The sequence below is a fragment of the Elephas maximus genome, chromosome 22 (assembly GCF_024166365.1).
Source record: "Elephas maximus indicus isolate mEleMax1 chromosome 22, mEleMax1 primary haplotype, whole genome shotgun sequence".
NCBI classification, from domain to species: domain Eukaryota; kingdom Metazoa; phylum Chordata; class Mammalia; order Proboscidea; family Elephantidae; genus Elephas; species Elephas maximus.
The window spans coordinates 70,898,607-70,919,470 of record NC_064840.1 but is presented as its reverse complement, the minus strand read 5'-3'; the positions used below and the strand labels follow the sequence as shown (position 1 = coordinate 70,919,470).

Sequence of the window (20,864 nt, the reverse complement as noted above, 5' to 3'; positions counted from 1 at the left end):
AATTTTTAGTTTAGATGTTTACCATTAAGAGTATTTGTGTGTGTTCATGCCTGTATAAATAAAACATTAATATCAGGGAAATGATAGTTCCTAACTGTTTTTCAGGCCATGGACCACTTTAAGGAGCCAATGCAGCAGCTGTAGACCCACTCGCTAGGGAGGAAAAAAATACACATTTGAACGTAAACTCAAATTCTTGCCTACAATTTCGGGGTTTTTACAGATTTGTTGAATTCCATGAAGTTACCAGGGATTAAGGACCCCGATTTATAGTCTCAGAACAGGCTTGGTAAGATAAATTCGTTTGATATCCTAATTTTATACGTGATTCACTGAAGACCCAGAATAGGCAGATAACTTGCCTCAAAATTTAAAACTATGTAGGGCAAAACTAGGACTGGAATCTATGTCTTTTGGCAGTGTTTTCACTGGGATTATGTGGACTGAGTTCATGAAGAAAGTCATATAAGTTTGACCATACATTTTTGGTAGGAGTTTTACAAGTGGAGATGGATTGGGAGTGGAGTAATTACCAACATAAACAAAAGAAGTTCAGGAAAATGTGAGATTCGTTTGGGGAAAAGCAAGTGGTGGAGATTTTATTGTATGTGTTGGGAGGGTGAGGTGGAGGGGAGAACATTGAAAAATAAATTGAAAAAAGTAAATTGGGTCCATATTTTAAAGAATCTTGAATGTCAGCCTTAAGAGTTGAACATTATTTTGTAAGGCATAGGAACCAGGAGTCCTATTGATTTTTCTTATTTTTTATTATGACTCCCTGTTCCTGTGCCTTACAAAATAATGTTTAACTCTTAAGCCTCGCATCAAGAGGGAAGTAAGCTAATTGATCTAATAACTCTGAACCGAGACCTGGAGACGTTGAAGATCAGTTATGGGACTAGTGTAGGAGAATGGTAGAATAAAGGACATAAATGGTGATGGCAATAAGAATGGAAAGGGTACCAAGTAGAGAGAAGGCATTGAATGGATCACAGTGCAGCAGAATTTCTTGCAATTTGGTATGTTTATTTAATGTGTGATCAGAAGTATGTTGCATAGCTATAAATTAATGATAAAATTGAAAATATTTTTATCTGTATCTTAGATTAATACTTTACCCAAATAATCTTTCTGAACATAATCATATTAGCGATTACTTTGTTGATTCAGCTTGTACTTAATGGCTGTATTACCAAGGGTTCAGACTTCACATACTGAGGAAAGCCTGTTGGATGAGAATAACCCATTTAAAAAATATAGTTCATTTAACTAGTTATTAAAATTGAATAGTCTTTGATTCTTAGCATAGCTAGTTTCAAGACAGGCGTTGATGATGCACGGTTCAGCTAGGAAAGTTTCAGACATACAAACAAAAGGAAATGTTCTCCAGGAGAAGCAATTTTAGAAAATATTCTATCTAAAAGTCTATAAAGGGGACTATTGAGATATAATGTCCGGAAAGCCAGTTTGCTCCTTTCTTTGGCATATTAGCTTTAAAAAAAAAAAAAAAAAAGATCCAATACAGTTGAACATTCACTTAATTAATTTGTGCAACCATTTTCCTGTTCTAAACTTAATGCTGTTGTGCAGCCACGATTGCTTTGGGTTTTAACTTGCTCTTATACTTGGAATCTACTTTTCATATTTTCTTCAGCTGAAAAGCACATATGTGAGGATGTTTACTGTGAACCCAGAAAATGATAGAGAAAAGGTTTAAAATTTGAGGAAATGAAAGAGGGCACATTTTTGGTTTTTGAAAATTTATTTTGTGGTATTTTCTTTGGGAAATTGTTTCACGTTGATCTTAATATAAGGATAATATTTTTTATTTGAAGTAGCAAACAGGAGAAATGGGAGGAGGACACGCTCATTTTCAGATGATCTGAAAAATACCTTATTGTGCTACATTCTCCAATACTATGTAGAGGACATGAAGCAACATGTCTACTATGCATTTTAATTTTCTTCTCTGGGATGTATTTAACACCATCTCTTAGTTTTATTGTCTAGTCATTTCTTATTTAAAATACCTAACAGAACAAAGCAGCAACATTTCCAGGGGAAATATGAATTATATAATCTTACATTAATAATGAAATTTGAGTTATCCTGTCTTTTGTATATATTGATATATGTCTACCTAATTATCGATTCTTAGAAGGTAGAAGTTAGATTTATATAATTTTCAATGCCTTTTTATCTATCTTTTTGTTGCATGATTATGAAGATTTTCTTTGTTCTTATTTTTTTAAGAAAACTGCTTAGATTAAGGAGCGATAAGCCTTGTTTCATGTGTACAGCCTTGACAGGACGTTCAGACTCTGATGGTAACATGAGTTTGTTTTTTCAGGGTCAGGTTTTAGTTTATGCATTATCCATAACTCTTGTGGAATTTGCCTGCAAGAAATGTTTACTACTGTTTCTAAACAGAGATGGGAATGCATATATATATATATATATATATATATATATATATATATATATATACACACTGTGAACCAAAGGCAAACAAACAAAAACTATTTTCCCGCTGTTTAAAAAAATACGTATACGCATACAGAAAACAGATCAAGTAAGAAACAAAGAATTAAAAGGCGTGCGGATTAATTAGGTTAGGTGAATTGCTTCTGTGAGGTGCAGGACTGGGATTTCCAGGTGTCAGGTTGTGGCACTACTGTTAGATTTCTCATTAGACAACTTTCTCTCTTTTGTTCTTATTCTTTTTGTAGGTGGCAGGTCTGTATTTCAGAATTTTTCAGATTTTAAAAAAGACACGGCTTGGCAGTTTCTAATAAAGTTAAACTTAAACACGCACTTACCACACAACCCAGCAGCCCTGGTCCTAGGTATTTATCCAAGAGACATGAAAATATGTGCCTATAGAAAAGTCTGTCTGTGAATATTTATAATTTAAAAAAAAAAAAGTTGGAAAAAACTTTCATCAACTGGCGAATGGATAATCAAATTCAGGTGCATCCATGTTATGGAAAACTATTCAACAATAAAAAAAAGAACAGATGACTGATAGGTCCAGCCACCTGGATGGTTCTCAAAAGCATTATGCTAATAAAAGAAGCCAGACTCAAAAGGTTTTCCATGTGATTCCATTCTGTAAAAAATGACTACGTTTAAGGACAGAAATCAGCTCATGGTTACCATGGAGTGGAAATGGGCTAGGAGACCAACTACGGAGGGGCACAAAGGCCTTTCTATAAGTTTGTCAAAACTCACAGAACTGTACACCTAAAAAGGGTGCATTTTGCTGTATGTTAATTAAATGTCAAGTGAACAAATAAATAAGAAAAGTCTTAAATCTACCATACATTACCTAATATCCCCAGTGGAGTCTGGGACTGTGCACTGTAATCAAGCATTGATATATTGATATATATATTTTTTTTTTTATATATTTTTTTGTGCTTTAAGTGAAAGTATACAAATTAAGTCAGTCTCTCACATAAAAACTTATATACACCTTGCTCAAAAAAAAAAAAAACTTTGCTACGTATTCCCAATTACTCTCCCCCTAATGAGACAACCCGCTCCCTCCCTCCACTCTCTCTTTTCATGTCCATTTTGCCAGCTTCAACCCCCTCTACCTTCTCATCTTCCCTCCAGGCAGGAGATGCCAACATAGTTCCAAGTGTCCACCTGATCCAAGAAGCTCACTCCTCACCAGCACCCCTCTCCAACCCATTGTCCAGTCCAATCCATGTCTGAAGAGTTGGCTTCGGGAATGGTTCCTGTCCTGGGCCAACAGAAGGTCTGGGGGCCATGACCACCGGCGTCCTTCTAGTCTCAGTCAGACCATTAAGTCTGGTCTTTTTATGAGAATTTGAGGTCTGCATCCCACTGTTCTCCTGCTCCCTCGGGGGTTCTCTGTTGTGTTTCTTGTCAGGGCAGTCATCGTTGTGGCCGGGCACCATCTAGTTCTTCTGGTTTCAGGGTGATGTAGTCTCTGGTTCATGTGGCCCTTTCTGTCTCTTGGGCTCGTAATTGCCTTGTGTCCTTGATGTTCTTCATTCTTCTTTGATCCAGATGGGTTGAGACTCATTGATGCATCTTAGATGGCTGCTTCCTAGCTTTTAAGACCCCAGATGCCACTCTTCGAAGTGGGATGCAGAATGCTTTCTTAATATTTTTTATTATGCCAATTGACTTAGGTGTCCCCTGAAACCATGGTCCCCAAACCCCTGCCCCTGCTATGCTGGCCTTCGAAGCATTCAGTTTATTCAGGAAACTTCTTTGCTTTTGGTTTAGTCCAGTTGTGCTGACTTCTCCTGTATTGAGTGTTGTCTTTCCCTTTTATCCACTATCTAACTAGTAAATACCCCTCTCCCTCCCTCCCTTCCTCCCACCTCTCGTAACCACAAAAAAATGTGATCTTCTCAGTTTAAACTATTTCTCAAGTTCTTGTAATAGTGGTCTTATACAATATTTGTCCTTTTGCAGCTGACTAATTTCACTCAGCATAATGCCTTCCAGGCTCCTCCATGTTATGAAATGTTTCACAGATTCCTCACTGTTCTTATCAGAGCATTGATATTTTTGCAGTGAAGCATATGATTGCTGTGTACACTGAGTGGGTCAAATTTTGTTGCCAGATGAGTTTTTAGAGCTTCTTGGGGTTTTGGATTTGCATATAAAGGAGTGTGGATCGATGGTATAGAAAAGGGCCACTAGGGCAGAACAAAGAATACAAATCTATTGGCTAAACTATTTTCAAACAAAAATACTTTTTTGATTTTTACTTTTACTTTTCTAAACCACTTTTTTGGGAACAAACATTGTAGGAAAATTGAATATCCTCCCTCCTCTGACCCCCGCCTGCCATCTTTGGTAATAGTGGGCATTCCTGTTACCAGGCTCAGTCCATGACCTCACAGTTGGCCATGCTTAGAACAAGAGTTCTCTCTTAAGTCCTTTTTACTCTAGCAAAGGCCCTTTCCTCTGCCACATTATCTAAAAGCTTGTTGTCTTTTAAAGCACACTTTGTAAAGTATCTCATTGGTTAAAAACTGCTTGCAGAAACACCTCTCTTAGCTTTTAATATCCAACTTCAGAGAATGCACATATCACTTAATATTTCCTTTGTGGCCAGTGTGTATTTATATTTGTGTCTCCAAGTTTTAAGACCCATATGTTTAACAAAAAATTTTGCGGAGAAAAGTCTTGAGTTACATTCCAGGTACAGTTGATGGAATATCAAACAAATCGTAAGTGATCTGAAACGTCTGCTGATTGTCAGTAAATGGGTTACATGTCTTAGTAGTTGCGGGGCCCGAAGAGGTCATACTGCTGCATACGAAAAACAGGTGTTAGCAACCGTGTTATATTTTGATTGCATTATATGTTTTGGCAGAGCCTTTGTTATATGTGTTATGTTTTAGGACATTGGTGGAGTTTTTTGTGTTGATATGTAATGTGCTATAATTTTAATGATTCAAATGTTGTTATATGGGACAATATGGTTGTATTTGGTGGCCTTGTCTCTTTGAAAATTTGTTTTCTCTTATCCTGTTGGGATGCAGCATTTCCATTTTCCTAAAGAATTGGAAAAATCTTGTGTAATAATTCTATTGGTTTATGTCTAGTTTTATACTCAGGTAAGCTTTTTGTCTTTAAAAGAATCTTACCAATGAAATAGTAATACCCATAAAGCCCATTGCCATCGAGTCGATTCTGACTCATAGCGACCCTATAGGTCAGAGTAGAGCTGCCCCATAGAGTTTCCAAGGAGCACCTGGTGGATTTGAACTGCTGGCCTTTTGGTTAGCAGCCATAGCACTTAGCCACTACGCCACCAGAAATAGTAATGTCTATAAAAGAGCAGAACTATTCACCAAAAAATACCACTTTATTCTAAAAGAGTTGTTTTCACTTAGCATCTAGATAAAGGTTTACCAAAAATTTAGAATTGTAGCCAAGTAGATAGTATAGATTGGGTAAAATTACTGCTTACTCTAAAGTCCCGAGATACCACTTTTAAACAGGTTAGTACAGATTTTTTTTTTTAACCCCAGATAATTTTACGTTTTCGTTAAAGCTTATTTAGGGCAATATTAAAACTGTCTTGGAGAACCATCTGACCAATATTGAGACTCAAATACAGGATGAGAATTTTATATCTGAAACTTTAGAGATCATTTAACCCTTACCCCTCATTTTCCTGATAACAGTACAATGGAGGCTCCCTGAAAGAGTAAGTGACTTGCCTGGGGCCACACGAATAAATCAGTGGTACAGCTAGAACTCAGTCCAGGTTTTGTATCATCCGATCCAGTGTTTTTATTGTGTTTCATGCTGATGAATTAGTCGTTTAGTGTTCACTTGGGGCAAAAATGCTTGTTTTATAGAGTTTTGGCAGTGACAATTTTAAGAATAAGAAAGAATATGGAAAGTAGTTTATTAGGATAAAAGATGACTTCTTAAATAGTCATTAAGAATACTATAAAGAAGGAAAACGTGGAATGAGTTTCAAATTCTTATCGACTCGACTTTCTGGGGCCATGGAGGGTAGATGAACCCCTGAAACTATTGCCCTGAGGTAATCTTTGAACCTTGAACCAAAAATGTCCCCTAAAGTCTTCTTAAAACCAAACAGTAGTTTAGCTTAACTAGTAAAAAGGTCTGCCTGGAGCATTATGCTCTTTTAAGAACTATCTGTATGGGATCAAAGTGACAACAGCAACTAGAAAGATTGGATGGGAACCTTAGGGGGCAGGGAGTTTATGTTAATGGGGGAGGAACAACTCAGAAAAGGAGGGTGAGAATGATTGTAAGACTCAAAGAATATGATCAAGGTCACTGAATCATTCATGTAGAAACTGTTGGTATGTGTTTTGCTGTGTATGTTCTCAACAACAAGGTAGAATTTAAAGAAAATCAAGAACACTGTAGAGCAGTGTAGTCCAATCAGAGCTTCAACAATTCTACCTAATGTACTCTGTGCACTCTTCAGTATGGTAGGTACTAGGCACGTGTGCCTACTGAAGACGTGAAATATGACTAGTGCCGTTGAGGAACAGTATTTTTATTTCTGTATAATTTTAATTAATTTAAATGTAAATTGCCACCTGATGCTAGTGGTTACTGTACTGTACTGGATGGCACAGTATAGAGGTTATGGTGGGATTAAAGCACGGTTGATGTTTAGTGTTAGTTAATGTTAATATAGAGAGCTAATTGCTCTTGGTGGAAGGGCTGACTTACACTTCTTGAGGACATTAGATTATCTCCTAGTGCGTTAGTTAATAAGTTCTTCCCACAGCCAGATAGCTGGTTCTAAATCTTCAAACTTATTAGTGAAAACGTGGTGAGATTTTTCACCTAAATTAATATTTTATTCCTGATATAGGCTGTCAGTTTAGCTACAAGATTCAGTTCACCTCTTCTGTTTGCTGGGATTTGATAAGAAAATATCTGTGTCAGAATTATCAATTCACTGTACTACTGAGCGCTCAGCAACATAGGAGTCCCTACTTTAACCTGTTAACTGAGCTTCTTTGCTGAAATCTTTATGTAGCTCTTGCCTTAAAACATCTGATAAATTCAGGAATTAAAGCATGTTGTAGGAAATGCAAAATGCATTGGTCATTTTAACAGACAGAACAGAATGAACTTTCTTCATTTCTCTTCTCTTGGCCCAAAGTGTTTAAGCAAACTGAAAGGTAAACCTTGTAGACATAGTCAGGGTATCTGCCTATTTTTACAAGCTCACCTGAAAGTTTAAATGGTTTGAAATAGTTTTGATGGATTTTTTTAATTCATATTTTTATGTTTAATCTGTTTAATTCTAGTTGTCATTGTTTTAAAGATTGCTTTGTTATTATTATTTTGTCACTCTTTTCTTTTACCTATATCGCTTCTTCCAAAGTTCAAATTTGGTTAGTTCGTGCTCATGTATTAGCCTAGTTCAAGGCCGGACAGACTGTGGATACTCAACGGAAACCTTAGTTCACTGAACTACCCTGGGGCCAGTTTCATTAGCTGTAAAAGAATATGTGGCAGATGATCTCTTAGGAGAGCAATTTAAAAATCGGGGGTGGGGTGGCATGGAGAAAAGGGGGCCTTTGAAATTACACTCTGTGCACACACTGTTGATCATTGCATTTAATGAGAGATGTTACTAAAAAAAAAAAAAAACAACTTTGCATATATTATGCATGATTTGAAAAGAAATGTCAGAATTATGTATTAGTCCCTGTTACTTTAAGGATTTGTGTTTGTAATCTTTCCATTTTATTCCTTCTCAACAAAGACAAATCACTCATTAAAAAAAATTTTTTTTTATTGTGGTGAAAATACACACAGCAAACATACAACAGTTCAACAATTTATATGTGTGTGTTGTTGTTAGGTGCCATCGGGTCAGTTCCGACTCACAGAGACGCTATATACAACAGAACGAAACCCTGCCTGGTTCTGCGCCATCCTCACAATCATTGCTATGGTTGAGCCCATTGTTGTAGCCACTGTGTCAGTGCATCTCATCCGGGGTCTTCCTCTTTTTCACCAACGCTTTACTTTATCTCTGACCCTCTACTTTGTGTGTATAATTCAGTGCCAATGACTCATTTTTACAAAACTAAGTCCACTCTGATCCTGTTGGGTGCTGATACAAGGGGGAGAAGTCCCTTAAAATGAAATGAGATAGGTCAATAGTGATGACTTGTACTTATTGATGTAGGTTTCCTTCATTTTTAATCAAAAAGTAATTTTGGCTTTATACTAAGCAAAAGAGTTATTTCTGACTATCTCAAAGAAATAGAAAGGGAAGTTTTATTTCTAACCTTCATTCTGACAACATAGCTGTTTCACACCTTAACTCGGATGTGTGCGTATACGTATGTGTATATATGTAAGGATGCCACAGGACAGGCAGTGTTTTGTTCTGTTGTACGTAGGTTCGCTTTGAGCTGGAACCGACTCGATGCCAGCTAACAACAACAACATGGATATCTGCTTCCAAAAGGTCAGCCTTGAAAACCCTATGGAGCAGTTCCACTCTGCCCACATGGGGTCACCATGAGTTGGAATCGATTTGACAGCAGCTACCAATAACATTATATATAGATATATAAAGCATCACCAGGTATTTGACCAACAAAAACAATGTAGACATTGTAAACTTTCTGGCTTTTTTTTTTTTTTTTAATCCACTTCCTTTATTCTAATCAAAGCAAAATATTTTAAGCCATCTATTTTCTCTATCCCTGGCTGCTATTATCTTGACTGTAATTGCCTAGTTTCCTTTCTGGCTGATCTATTGCTCGTCTTTATCTGGATGTTATTAAAGAATATGAGTAGAGCACCAGAGTCCCAACCAGAGTATCTTAAGTTTCTAGGCTAAAACGAAACAGAACTGGTGCTTTGGCTGTTAAGTAAGTAGCTCAGATTTGCTGTCAAAGTGTGTAAGAGACTTTAAATTCGTTATGTTAGTTGTCCCTGCAATGTGGCATTTGAAAAATAGCTTGGACTGTTTGTGGATTGTGGTCCTTGGGCACCAGATAGTGGATGTTGGGATGTATTGCAGAAAAGCTGATTAAAGTGCACGGTCTGTAAGAGTAAGAGTAGGAACTCATTTGTCATACCTGTGTCTGACTCTGCTGGATACACTTATATATTTGCTTTTGAAAGCTTTGGCTTATTATCAGCTTATTCAGTAGGGAATAACATTCTTGTAAAAATGTGCCTTTTGGTGAAAACATCAATGATCTATGCTTAATGAGAAGTTTATGTAGGTGGGCTGATTTGAACTTTGAGAATCCCAAATACATTGTTTGCAGTTTTATTAAGCTAGCAAATTGGAGTCATGTTTCACTCTGACGTAAATTTCAGTAGTAGCTACTTTTAGTTCATAATCTTAATGTGTTTTTATGGTATATCAGTGAATTTATACTTACTCCAAAATATAAACTATGTCAGAATTCATTGTTTTGTTTTTCTTCCTTCCTCCTTCTTTCCCTCTCTCTTTTTTTTTTTTTTGGAGTGGGGGGAGAGGATGTGGAGGGGCACCTTCCTCTCCAAAAAAAATGTTCATTGGGGTAGAGTATGGAAATATTTTATGTAATCACAAACTTACAGATCTTTAAATATACCTCACACTCTACTCACACTCTGTTTGTTCAAGCATTTCCTCATTGCTTTCAGAATAAATTTCAAACTTCTCACCTTAGAGAGCCATTCCTGATCTTTCTAGCTCTTCTCTGCCTCATCCTCACCCTTCCTCCGCAGGTGTCCTTTGCTTCAGGCTTACAGAGCTGCCCTTTCCCTTCTCTTCTTTGACTGTGGTTGCTTCCTTCTCCCTCACCCTCACCGGAGGAGCACCTGTTCTTCTTTCAAGCCTCTGTTCACATTTCCCCTATTCCAGGAAGCCTTCCTTGACCTGTGACTACCCTGCCTCTTGTGAACTCACTTAGACGAGCCTCTTATAGCACACTTTCATAAGATTTTTGTCTTATTCTGTGATACTCATTTGTTTACTTGTCTTTTCCTTTAATAGACTAGTATCCCTAGAGGTCAGAGATGATAGTGCCTTTTTTTGTTTGAATCTGACATATAGACTTTTCAAATGACTGTTTGGTGACTGACTGAGTGAATGATATATATATATATATATATATATCCATAATTTGATTTGCTTTGATCTTAGTTCTTAAGGTATTTGAGAATGAGTTATGCCATTTTCCTCACACAGAGCTTTTTAAATTGACTCTCTTACTTCCATATTGCTACCTAAAATGTTTATTAAAGATAAGTCTTTGACTTTGGGAAGTTAAGAACCTTATTAGCTAGAGGATATAATAAAATGGATTTTACACTTTCAATGAATTAGGTAAAGAACCTGGAATACAATTTATGGGAAATTTGAGAGACGAACTGCTGTGATCATGAAATTATGCATTCTAACTTATCAATGTATATTTTGAACCCGTGCCTTTATTAGTATACAAAATTCTTTTAGAAGACAATGGCTATTTAAAAACTTTCTCCTTACTGGAAAATATCTGGTTTGTTACAGTTCCTAGACCTTAATTTAATCTTAACCCAAGAGACAAGACAAAGTTGGAGCTAAAAGAACATTTACTAACGATAGGTTATAGTAGATAATTTAAACCTGTGTTTGGTCTTCCTGATGTGTCTTTCTAATGTTTGCATCAATATTCTGCATTCTATGCCAAAAAAGAAAAAAAAACCAATGGTAATCCTTTAAAAATAATAGAAGCTAATTTCATAATAGAATTGTAACATTGTCATTTAGTCTGAAATGTTACTTTTACATGTACACTTTATATTTACTTTCATATAATTATTTGCTAAGACATTTTGTTTGATTATTTCTTTAATGTTATAGCAGACTGAGCCAGTGTATTATAGCTGAATCATAGTCCTGGCTGTTCTTTTTATTTATTGAATGAACTAATGCTACATTATTAAAATTTCTTGCCCTTCCATTGAGCTTGCAAAAGAAACTTGTTTGTTAGATCTTGACCACCCTAAGGTATTTGCTATAGAATATTTTTAATTATATTTCTATTTTCTGTTGTGATAGATTTAAAAACCCATTGTGAAAAAATAGAATGGAGAAAAATTACCTGCATCTCAGTAGTTTGGTATCATTCTCAGAGACCCCAGCCTCCTTTTAAGAAAAACATTCTTAATATTTATTATTGGTTAAAATTTGGTACTGAATTTGTAGAGTATAAGAGATTACAGCACTTCAGAATATTATTGCCATTTAAGAAGGTATTCGTTGTTTCGGGTTTTGGGGCGCCGCCTCCAAGAGGCTCTTGGCATTTGGTACGTAGTTCACGTATTTCTAGTCTACAGAGCAACCCTATAGAGGAAAGGCTTCGTGGTTCTGATATTTGCATTTTCTACTGCTATAAAGCTCAACAATGATAATTAATGTTGTTAAAAAAAAAAACTTTTCATGCCATTACAAATAAAACGGAGTATTTTTGAAGACTAGTAATTTGTACCTTTAAAGAGCCACATTACTTTGCTTTTGTCTCAGAATGTATTATGCTTCACAAGTATACTGTGACAGCCTGAATAGGAAAGGGGGGAGGGGACGTTGTCTTCAGCTGGCATGCTGTTATCAGAGGGACTGTGTTTCTGGACACGAGATTTAGCATTCATTGGTTGTCTGAAGAAAGCGATTTCATCTGAGGATTGGACAAGAAGCTGCGTCAATTTGCTGCCCGTCTCCAAGGCACTGGTGATGCTGCCTTCCCAAGCTGGCTAACGTCACGGCTCCATCACCCAGCGGGGTGTGGACTCTTTTTCTGTTCTTCTCTATTTAATTCTCTATTTGCTGCCGACTGCATTTCTCAATCTGTCTTCTGCCAAATGCTAACAGCATGATATTTTGCAATCATCTAGGTGAATACAAGAAAGACGAACTCCTGGAAGCTGCTAGGTAAGTGATTCCATTCATTTTAAGTGAGTGTAATGCATTTCAGGGAGACGAGAGAGAGGGCAGGCAGAGGACTGTAAAAATTACAACATGTTATTGTCTTGCTTGGATTTTATGTGATAATGTGGAGAAAACCTTATACAAAATCTTCGCATACTTTTTTTTTATATGATTAGTGTATTTAATGATAAAATCTTTCAGTAGAATGACTATAAGGTTAATTTTATTGGAAACATTTCTTAAGGTACCTGCAAACCTTAGTTGCCCAGCTTTTCGAATGATATTGTTGGAGTATTTAAATGCCAATCTCATTTTTCCCTAAACATTTTCCTAGCAAAGCTGGAATGAGAAGTATGAAGTAAATGTTAAAATTCTCATCCGTTTTCTTTTGTTCTTAGTCATTTATAATCTAATTGGTCAGGTCTTTATGGCATCTTGTATGTATTTTCCACTCCAGTGTTTTAGATCACTTATCAGAATAAAGTTTGTTTGTAATTAAGAAGATGACTTTATGAAGATAAATAAAGGGAAGAACGTAAAAGCTGCCTTATCCAAGGTATACCTCCGTATAATGAGCAAGAGGAATTAATTAGAAATAAACTCATCCAATTTAATGTAGCTAAAGAGACTCGATGAGATCCCTATAAATGATATCAAAGCAAAACAAGATTATTTCCATTCTCGTGAAAAAATAGTCATGAATATTCGTAAGAACCTCTATAATTTTATGGGAATTGACTTATTACCTTTTTATAGGAGTGGTAATGAAGAAAAACTAATGGCTTTACTGACTCCTCTCAATGTGAATTGCCATGCAAGTGATGGACGAAAGGTAAGTTATTTAAAATACAAGATCCCCTTTACTAATTTCTTTCTACTTTTCAGTTAATTTTTTTTTTGAGTTGGCATATACACACACACACGCATGCACACACACACACATATATGCCTGTGTTTGTACTGTCATCTTTTCACTGCAGAACGAAAGGCTGCTGTGTCTGTTACTGGCAGTTGTGACATATTCATAGAGCTGGTGAAGCATGGTTCTCAAGCAAGCCTTTTCTCTTAAATGTCAGACACTGAAAGTTGTTTGTTAAATGGAACTGCAGCTCTGTCATTAATTAGTATTATAACAATATATTTTTTCTGCATGTGAAGATGGAAAATGGAAATATTTATATTCTATGTACCCATCATTGTTGGGATATTTGCATTTTTGATTTCTTAATTGGCAGAGGAAGATGTTTGTTGTATACCAACACTTTTCCATTTAAAGCTGAGAAAACATGATTTTTTTTAGATGTAACAGCACTGCTTTTTTGTTGTCATTGTTTTTATTGGCTACGTTTTTGTGGTATATTAAAAGAAAATAGGTTAAAGCAAAGAGCAATATTCTTCGCGAATACACAGTCATCATCGTTTAAGGTAACATGTCAGGGGTACAGCTGGTAGCTTCATTATCTACTTCGTTGTCTTGCTGGATATAAAGTGAAATGTAACCTTCTCCAGCCTTTGGTAATTGACTGCAAAGTTGTCCAGTGATTTACCTAGTAGACACTGAAAACCAAAACACTCTGTGCTGTAAAGTCTTTTGGCAAATGACAGTTTTGAATGTTAGGGAATGACTTTTATATTTTAAAAACCTAAAATATTTTCAAAGATACACTACAAATATTGAGGAAAATAACCTTGTGCCTAATGTTTAAAGAATGGATGTTTTTTAAATTATTTATGGTAGAAATGTCATATGGCAAATGTCACAAAAAATAGTCCCCACTTAGAAGTAATAAACTATTTTGCTTTTAAAAAAAAAACTACTTTTCTGAAAGTAGTAATTTTATAGATTAAAACTACTTGGCTTTCCTTGACTGCCTCCCCACTTTTTTCCCACTCTGATGAAATCTATGTAATAGTGGCAAGGAATTGAATCCCTCAAAACATAATATATGTTATTTGTTATTGTAGATGGCTCCTATGTTATGTCAACAGGCCCAATAAGTGTTCAGTTACACCAGATAATTTGAGGAGAGACTTCTGTTTTCATGGAAGGTTAAATAATGTATATCAAGCTATAAAGTAGCAAAGATTTACTCAGTGCTATTACTGACTTTTGGGAGTTGTTTGAAAATAACTAGTCATTTTTCCTTCAATTTTGAAGTTGCTTTGGGAATTTTAACACTGTTGTGTGTACTTCGAGCTCCAGATTCTGTTTGGATCCCCTGAAAAGATAAAGTGACCTCTATCACTGTATAGAAAAGGGCCTTCTTAGCTGTAGTAAGTGCAGCTATGTCTTTCATACATAGGTCTTTTAAAGCCCAGCCTACTTCGCATTTTCCATAGCCATTTTAATACTACAGAATTTGTGTGAAATTACTATCGTATAGTCTATTTCCATACCAACCTTATTCTTCCACTCTTACCCATATAACTTGACAGGCCCATTTCTAGTGCAGTAAATCCTAATAATTAAGGAGCATGAACAGTGATACTTAACAAATTATCGTCTTCTCCCAGCCTCACCCCTTACACAAATGTATAGAACGCCTTTATTTTTTCTTCTTCCTTCTTGCTTTAACTGGAACCCGTGTATTCCTCCTCCAGATTCCTATGGCTCCTTGTCTGTACTGCTCTCATGGCATTTACCACAGAGTTCCTTGAATTGCAGTTGTCCACACATGTCTTTGTCTTATACTTTTCTGTTAGCTCTCTTTGTATTTTGCACAAGACCAAGCCTGACACTTGGCCTGTAGCAGAAGTTTAGGATACAAATAATGTTCCCTGGTAAACATAATTGTCTTCTCTGAGTGAGAAAACTTCTTTACCATTTAGAAAATTAAATCAGAAGTATGTTAATGGTGGATTTTATATTTTCTATTGTTATTATTGCTAGTATTAATCTATTTACTTATTTTTGGGTAATTATACCACGAGGGTTTGGTTAAGCATTCAGCTGCTAACCAAAAGATCTGCAGTTCGAATCCACCAGTCGCTCCTTAGAATCCCTCCGGGGGGGCAGTTCTAATCCCTCCGGGGCAGTTCTACTCTGTCCTGTAGGGTTGCTGTGAGTCAGAATTGACTTGATGGCAATGAGTTTGAGTTTTGTTTTGTTTTTTCATTTTTTATGCTATAAGGGAGAGCTATATATTTTAATGTATAGAACATTTTTAAGAACATGCCTCAAATATTGTTATAATACTCAAGGATTCACGATGTATAAATAATCCAATAATTCTCCAAAATGTGCTTTTATACTTTTTTAGAGTTACCAATTTCATCAAATTAATTTAGATAGAAAAAGAAAATTAGACTCAAGCATTTATGGCTTTAGCGCTACGCATTTGGCATAGAAAATCATTCACAATTGTCATCTGTGTGCAAAATACAAATACAGTTTCATAATTAAAATTGAATAATGTTTGCATTTAGATATTATCTGAGCTTATGTCACAGAATAATTCATATTAAATATACCAGTTGCTGTAAAACCATGAAGCGATAAATATTCTGGGTGTTAGTTGCGACTGAGACAAGATCCCTTAATTATGACAGTATCTTTTGTTTTCTTTCTGTTAGTGTCTTGAAAATGTGTAAGCAAATCTAGCTGTTAAAATATATGTCTCTTTCTCGGATATTTAGTATCTTTTCAGGCTATTTGCATATGTTTAAAATTAGGAAGTCCAATTGTATATTAATGAGAGGATAAAGGTACTTCGTTACATATAATAAGGCAGGCATATAGGTTTTATTTAATTTGCATTTAGAACATGGTGTAGAATGAAGTCCTTTTTGAAGAGGTTTTTAAAATGACTGTATTAATGGGTAACTGAGCCCTTGCCTAGCTCTGCTTTTACTATATTCCTGGTTTGTAAATTTAAAAAGCCCATGGAAATGTCAGTTTTGCAATGTTTTTAGAAAAGAAATGTTATTTATACATTGGCTGGTAGGTGGAAAATTTGCCTAGAGATATGTGGGGGTTTTACACTTTAGTGTTCCTTTTCAATGTAATACGTGGGGTTATATAATGACAGCGTAAATTTTCAATAACCTCTTAATTCTATACTGACTTGATGATTATCTAATTAGATAATATGTGAATGGTTGATTTTTTTATTTCTCACAGGCATTTTTTTTTAACCTGTGGAATTCTGAAAGTAGTGAAGCGTCAGTAAGGTTTTACATAATCTGTGTTCTTACATTATGCTTTTACTACTTTTCATGTGTATTAAAGTTAGAGCTTGGCTACGCTAGAAATTCTCAGGGTTCTGTTTTTGTTTTTTTTTTCCAAGAAGGCAAAGGCAGATATTATTTTGTAATGTTTTGCTTTAAAATGCTGCTTTTCTACAAGAATGTACACATTCAGTGATGGCCACTGCAGAAACATAGGGCTATACATATAATTTACCTTTCTTCTATCTCGTGCTCGTTATGATTAGCCATCACATTCCACAGTTCCTTATTTTGAATTGCAGGGAAGTGCAGCTAGAACAGTAAAATACCATTCCTTTTCTAGAATTCTTTCTTCCTATTTTTTTCCTTAAGCTAGACCTGTTTGTTGATCTTTAATCTACCTTTACAGGATTTTCTATCAAAATTTGGCATTTTATTAGCAATATATTCTGGTCCTGCTTGATATTAAATTTAATATGTTGGTATCCTCTAGTTTTTGAACAAATAAAAATTCATTTTTACAACACATGGAAATAAATATTTGACTACATCTTTAAATTATTCCATCACTCAGCCCTTTTGAGGGTTCTGTTTTGTCCCTTTCTCTGTTATTTCCCTTTCCTGGCTGCCTTTGTCCTCTTCTAAAACAAATGTCCTAGGCTCACACCATCCTAATCTTAACAACAGATAGTTTGGGGTTGAAGATTGCAACGATTCTAAATAGGAATAACATATATCTTTACATGCATCTACTATACCTACTATTGCTGTGATTATATGTCACCAAATATTGAAAATAACTAATGTTTTGATTGGTGCTTTATTTTTATGATGCATTATAATTTTTAAAATGTCAAGTTTTTTTTTTTCTGCTTCCCTAATTCATTCAATACTCAGTACCTACTATGTATACAGATAAAGAAATACATGGTTAACGGTGCCAGTTCACAAGAAGCTTAAAACTTGGTAGTTAGACTGATTAAACCATTATCCAGGACATAGAGGCTAATGCACTAAAAAGGTGTCATTCCTTTTGCTGTGATACAGCATAAAGGATAGGTGTAAGGTGAGTTTTTTGTTTTTTGGCTTTTTCTGGCCCATTTTTTCTTAAAGCATTAGTATTTAGATGAGTATATCCTCCTGTAAGAAACTACAAATTTAAATGAGCAGGCAATTGGAGAAGCATGATTTAAATTTGGAAAGATTAAGGGAAGGGTTTCTTTAAATGTCAGATTCCTACTATGTAAGTGTTTGCTCATTCATAAATGGTGATAATCACGCCCATTCCACAAGGTATTTGACAAGATTCAGTGAAATAATACGATCAATGTGTGTAGTCCAGCTTGCAGGATATAGCAGAACCTCTGGGAATTAGATTTCTACTTCTGTCATAAGTTTTTGAGGAGTTTGAACGTATTTAGAATAGTCACATACCTGCTTTTGAGCACTCCAACACTCCTGTCACCATCCCACTTAAGCTGCCCATATTATCCAAGCTCACATCCATGTGTCATTGAGATAAGAAGAAGCTGTAATTGACCAAATAATCATCAAAGCATAGAATTGAATTAATTCTTTTGGAGGTTGACCTCCTAGCTCCTCACGCAGCATCACATTGAATAAATGAATTTATTTAAATTGACAGCTTATAAATCTAGAACTATGTTCTTGAAAACATACACCCATTTTTAAGACCAGATTTATTAAAAATTATCATCTGGCTGAAAATAATGTTGCAATATTCGAGTTCCATGAGGAACATCCAGTGAAGTGTAAGGAGTATATGAGATTAGTGCATTTTTGTGTGTTTGTATTTAAGTTTTTAGGGTTACATGTATTTGTGGTAGAACCCTGGCGACACAGTGGTTAAGAGCTTGGCTGCTAAGCAAAAGTTCGGTAGTTCAAATCCACCAGACGCTCCTTGGGAAATCCTATGGGGCAGTTTTCCTGTGTCCTATAGAGCCGCTGAGTTGAAATCGACTTGATGGCAATGGGTCTGGGCTCGGTATATTTGTGGTGTTGTAATATAAATGGAATTTCTCAGGATTCTTGGTTTACAGCCTTCTCCCTCAGTATAACACTTCTCTAAGTATCTTGTTTGACCAGTATCTTAAGAATCCCTGTGTGGTAAATTGCTATTTTGAGAACGCTTCAATAGACCATGGCTCCCATCATTCATACCCTTGTCTTGTACCCTCCCACATTGACTCTGAGCTAGCTTGTGCTTTGATGAATAAAATAGGTGGAGTGGTTCCATGCCAGTTCTAGGACTATTCCTTGAATTGGCCTGACAGCTTCCAGTTTCTTACTTTGGGAATGCTCCTTCCTGGAACCCAGCTGCCATGCCGTGAGACAGCCCAAGAAGCCATTTAGAGAGACCCATCTGGCTAATAAGCCTAACTGAGCCTCTTTTCCAGCCTCCAGGTGACATTGGCCATCTTAGCACCCTAGCTTACACTACATGGGGCAGAAAACTGCCCAGCCCACCTACCATTGTTGGAGGGTTTGTTATGGACTAATAGGTAACTGAAATACCCTATTATAAAAAAACAGAACTCAATGTTTATTATCAATTGGGCAAGAAATATTACGTCTTTTTTCAGATGGATAACTGAAAATGGGTCTTTCATAACTGCTTGAAAGAATAAGAAAGGATTTAAAAATATCTCCCCAAATATACTTATTTGTCTCTTACAATTTAAGTCATTTTTTTTCTTAGGATTGAGAAAATAATTTCCAGTGCATCTTTTGGGAGTCATGGTATTGAGGGAAAAAGCAGAAACTTGAAGCTAGAAGACCAAGTTTTAAGTTATGACTGTTACTAATTATGTGATCACCACAAGTTTTATTGTATCTCTGAGTTCTTGTTTTTTGTGGTTTGGTTCAGATGAGCTCTAAAGTACCTTTGAACTTTTAACATTGAAGATTTCAATGTATTTTATCATTTACTCTTCATCAGAGTTAGGAGTAGTATACCTATAATACTGAGTTGGATTGTGTAAGAGTCTATAGAGTTACGCTGGACAAAAGCTCATGGTATCCGGGATAAAGTTTATATAGAACCTTTTCTCCCTTTAAGAAAGTGTTAGCATGACCTCAGGGCACATTCCTGGCTTCCCGTGGCCTTTAGTGCCCTATCGTCCTTCTTTGTTCTTGCCAAAATCTTGGTGGATAAAAGGCCATGCCAGTTTTTCGTTTCCAGCTTCTATGGATCATAATTCAGATGTTACTTAGGATTAGGAGAAGGTCAGAATACAGTAAGTCTACGGGACTCTTCAGGTACCCTAGGTTTAATTACATATCAGATCACCTGCTTAGGGTACATCTTGCTGAGCAATGCATGTCTTATTATAATGGAGAAATCCCTTAAAGCAAATTCTTTTGCCTACTTAGGTTGGGATATATATTGTATAAAATCTTTATGTTTCTGTATATTCATTTTGTAACAATGAGGGCTTTTCTATTTTTCGTTAGGGAATCGTGTATACTAAAACTATCTCTGTTTTGTCAAGCGTGACATTTCTGCTGGTGAGGGTAATTAGTACCCATGCCAACTGTGCTCTATTTCTCTCTTTGGAAAAAGCAGTTTCAGTAGACACGGACTACAGCGGTTAAAAAGCAGGTGGGAAAAATTAGAAATTCATTTTTGCTTTACTTAGCCAGCCTCCTCCAGCTTTGGGTTCTCCTACACACTCATAACCAGGAGCACATGTTTCCTGCAGGTGGCTACATTAGACTAGTTGAGGGATAGGAAAGGACCGAGTACTGGATTATTGCTATCAAATTATTAACATTTGGTTTATAAGTCAAATTACAAAGGTGACACTTCACCATATCCTTTTAAAATTGTTGAAGCCTAAGTTTAAAGTGTTTTGCTGCCTCTACAAGTAGACTAAACTCTTTATTAGTAGGTAGATTACAAATACGACAGTAACTTGAAAAACAACCGTACGTGAGAGTGGCAAGGGAACAGGATGTGATAGAAATACACAAGGTGGCTTCAGTGGTATTGCCGATGTCCTAGTTCTTCAGTTGACTGGGATGGTGGGCTGTGTTTATTATTATGCTTCATAACTTATATACTATTTATATATCAGCTATTACTTGATAAAGATATTTAAAAAACATCCTTGCAGTGATTATCTGTATACTCTTTTTTGTTTAAACAAATAAACTTTTCGTTTGATATCATTTGACCGTACAGTATTCTGGAAAAAGTTCTTAAATCCCTCTAGTAAAGGGTGAACCTTACTGTATAGAAGGCTTATTTAAGTAC

The 20,864-nt window shown here is 35.8% G+C and overlaps 1 protein-coding gene across 2 annotated transcripts in view; it reads left to right on the top strand.

Annotated features, from left to right (window-relative positions):
• Window positions 1-20,864, top strand: part of TNKS (tankyrase) — a 208,540-nt gene that overhangs the window by 96,474 nt on the left and 91,202 nt on the right. For both annotated transcript variants that reach the window (XM_049866889.1, XM_049866888.1), the window contains exons 4-5: window positions 12,388-12,424; window positions 13,178-13,253. In XM_049866889.1, coding sequence (XP_049722846.1) covers window positions 12,388-12,424; window positions 13,178-13,253 — 113 coding nt within the window. The remainder of the gene's footprint in view (window positions 1-12,387; window positions 12,425-13,177; window positions 13,254-20,864) is intronic.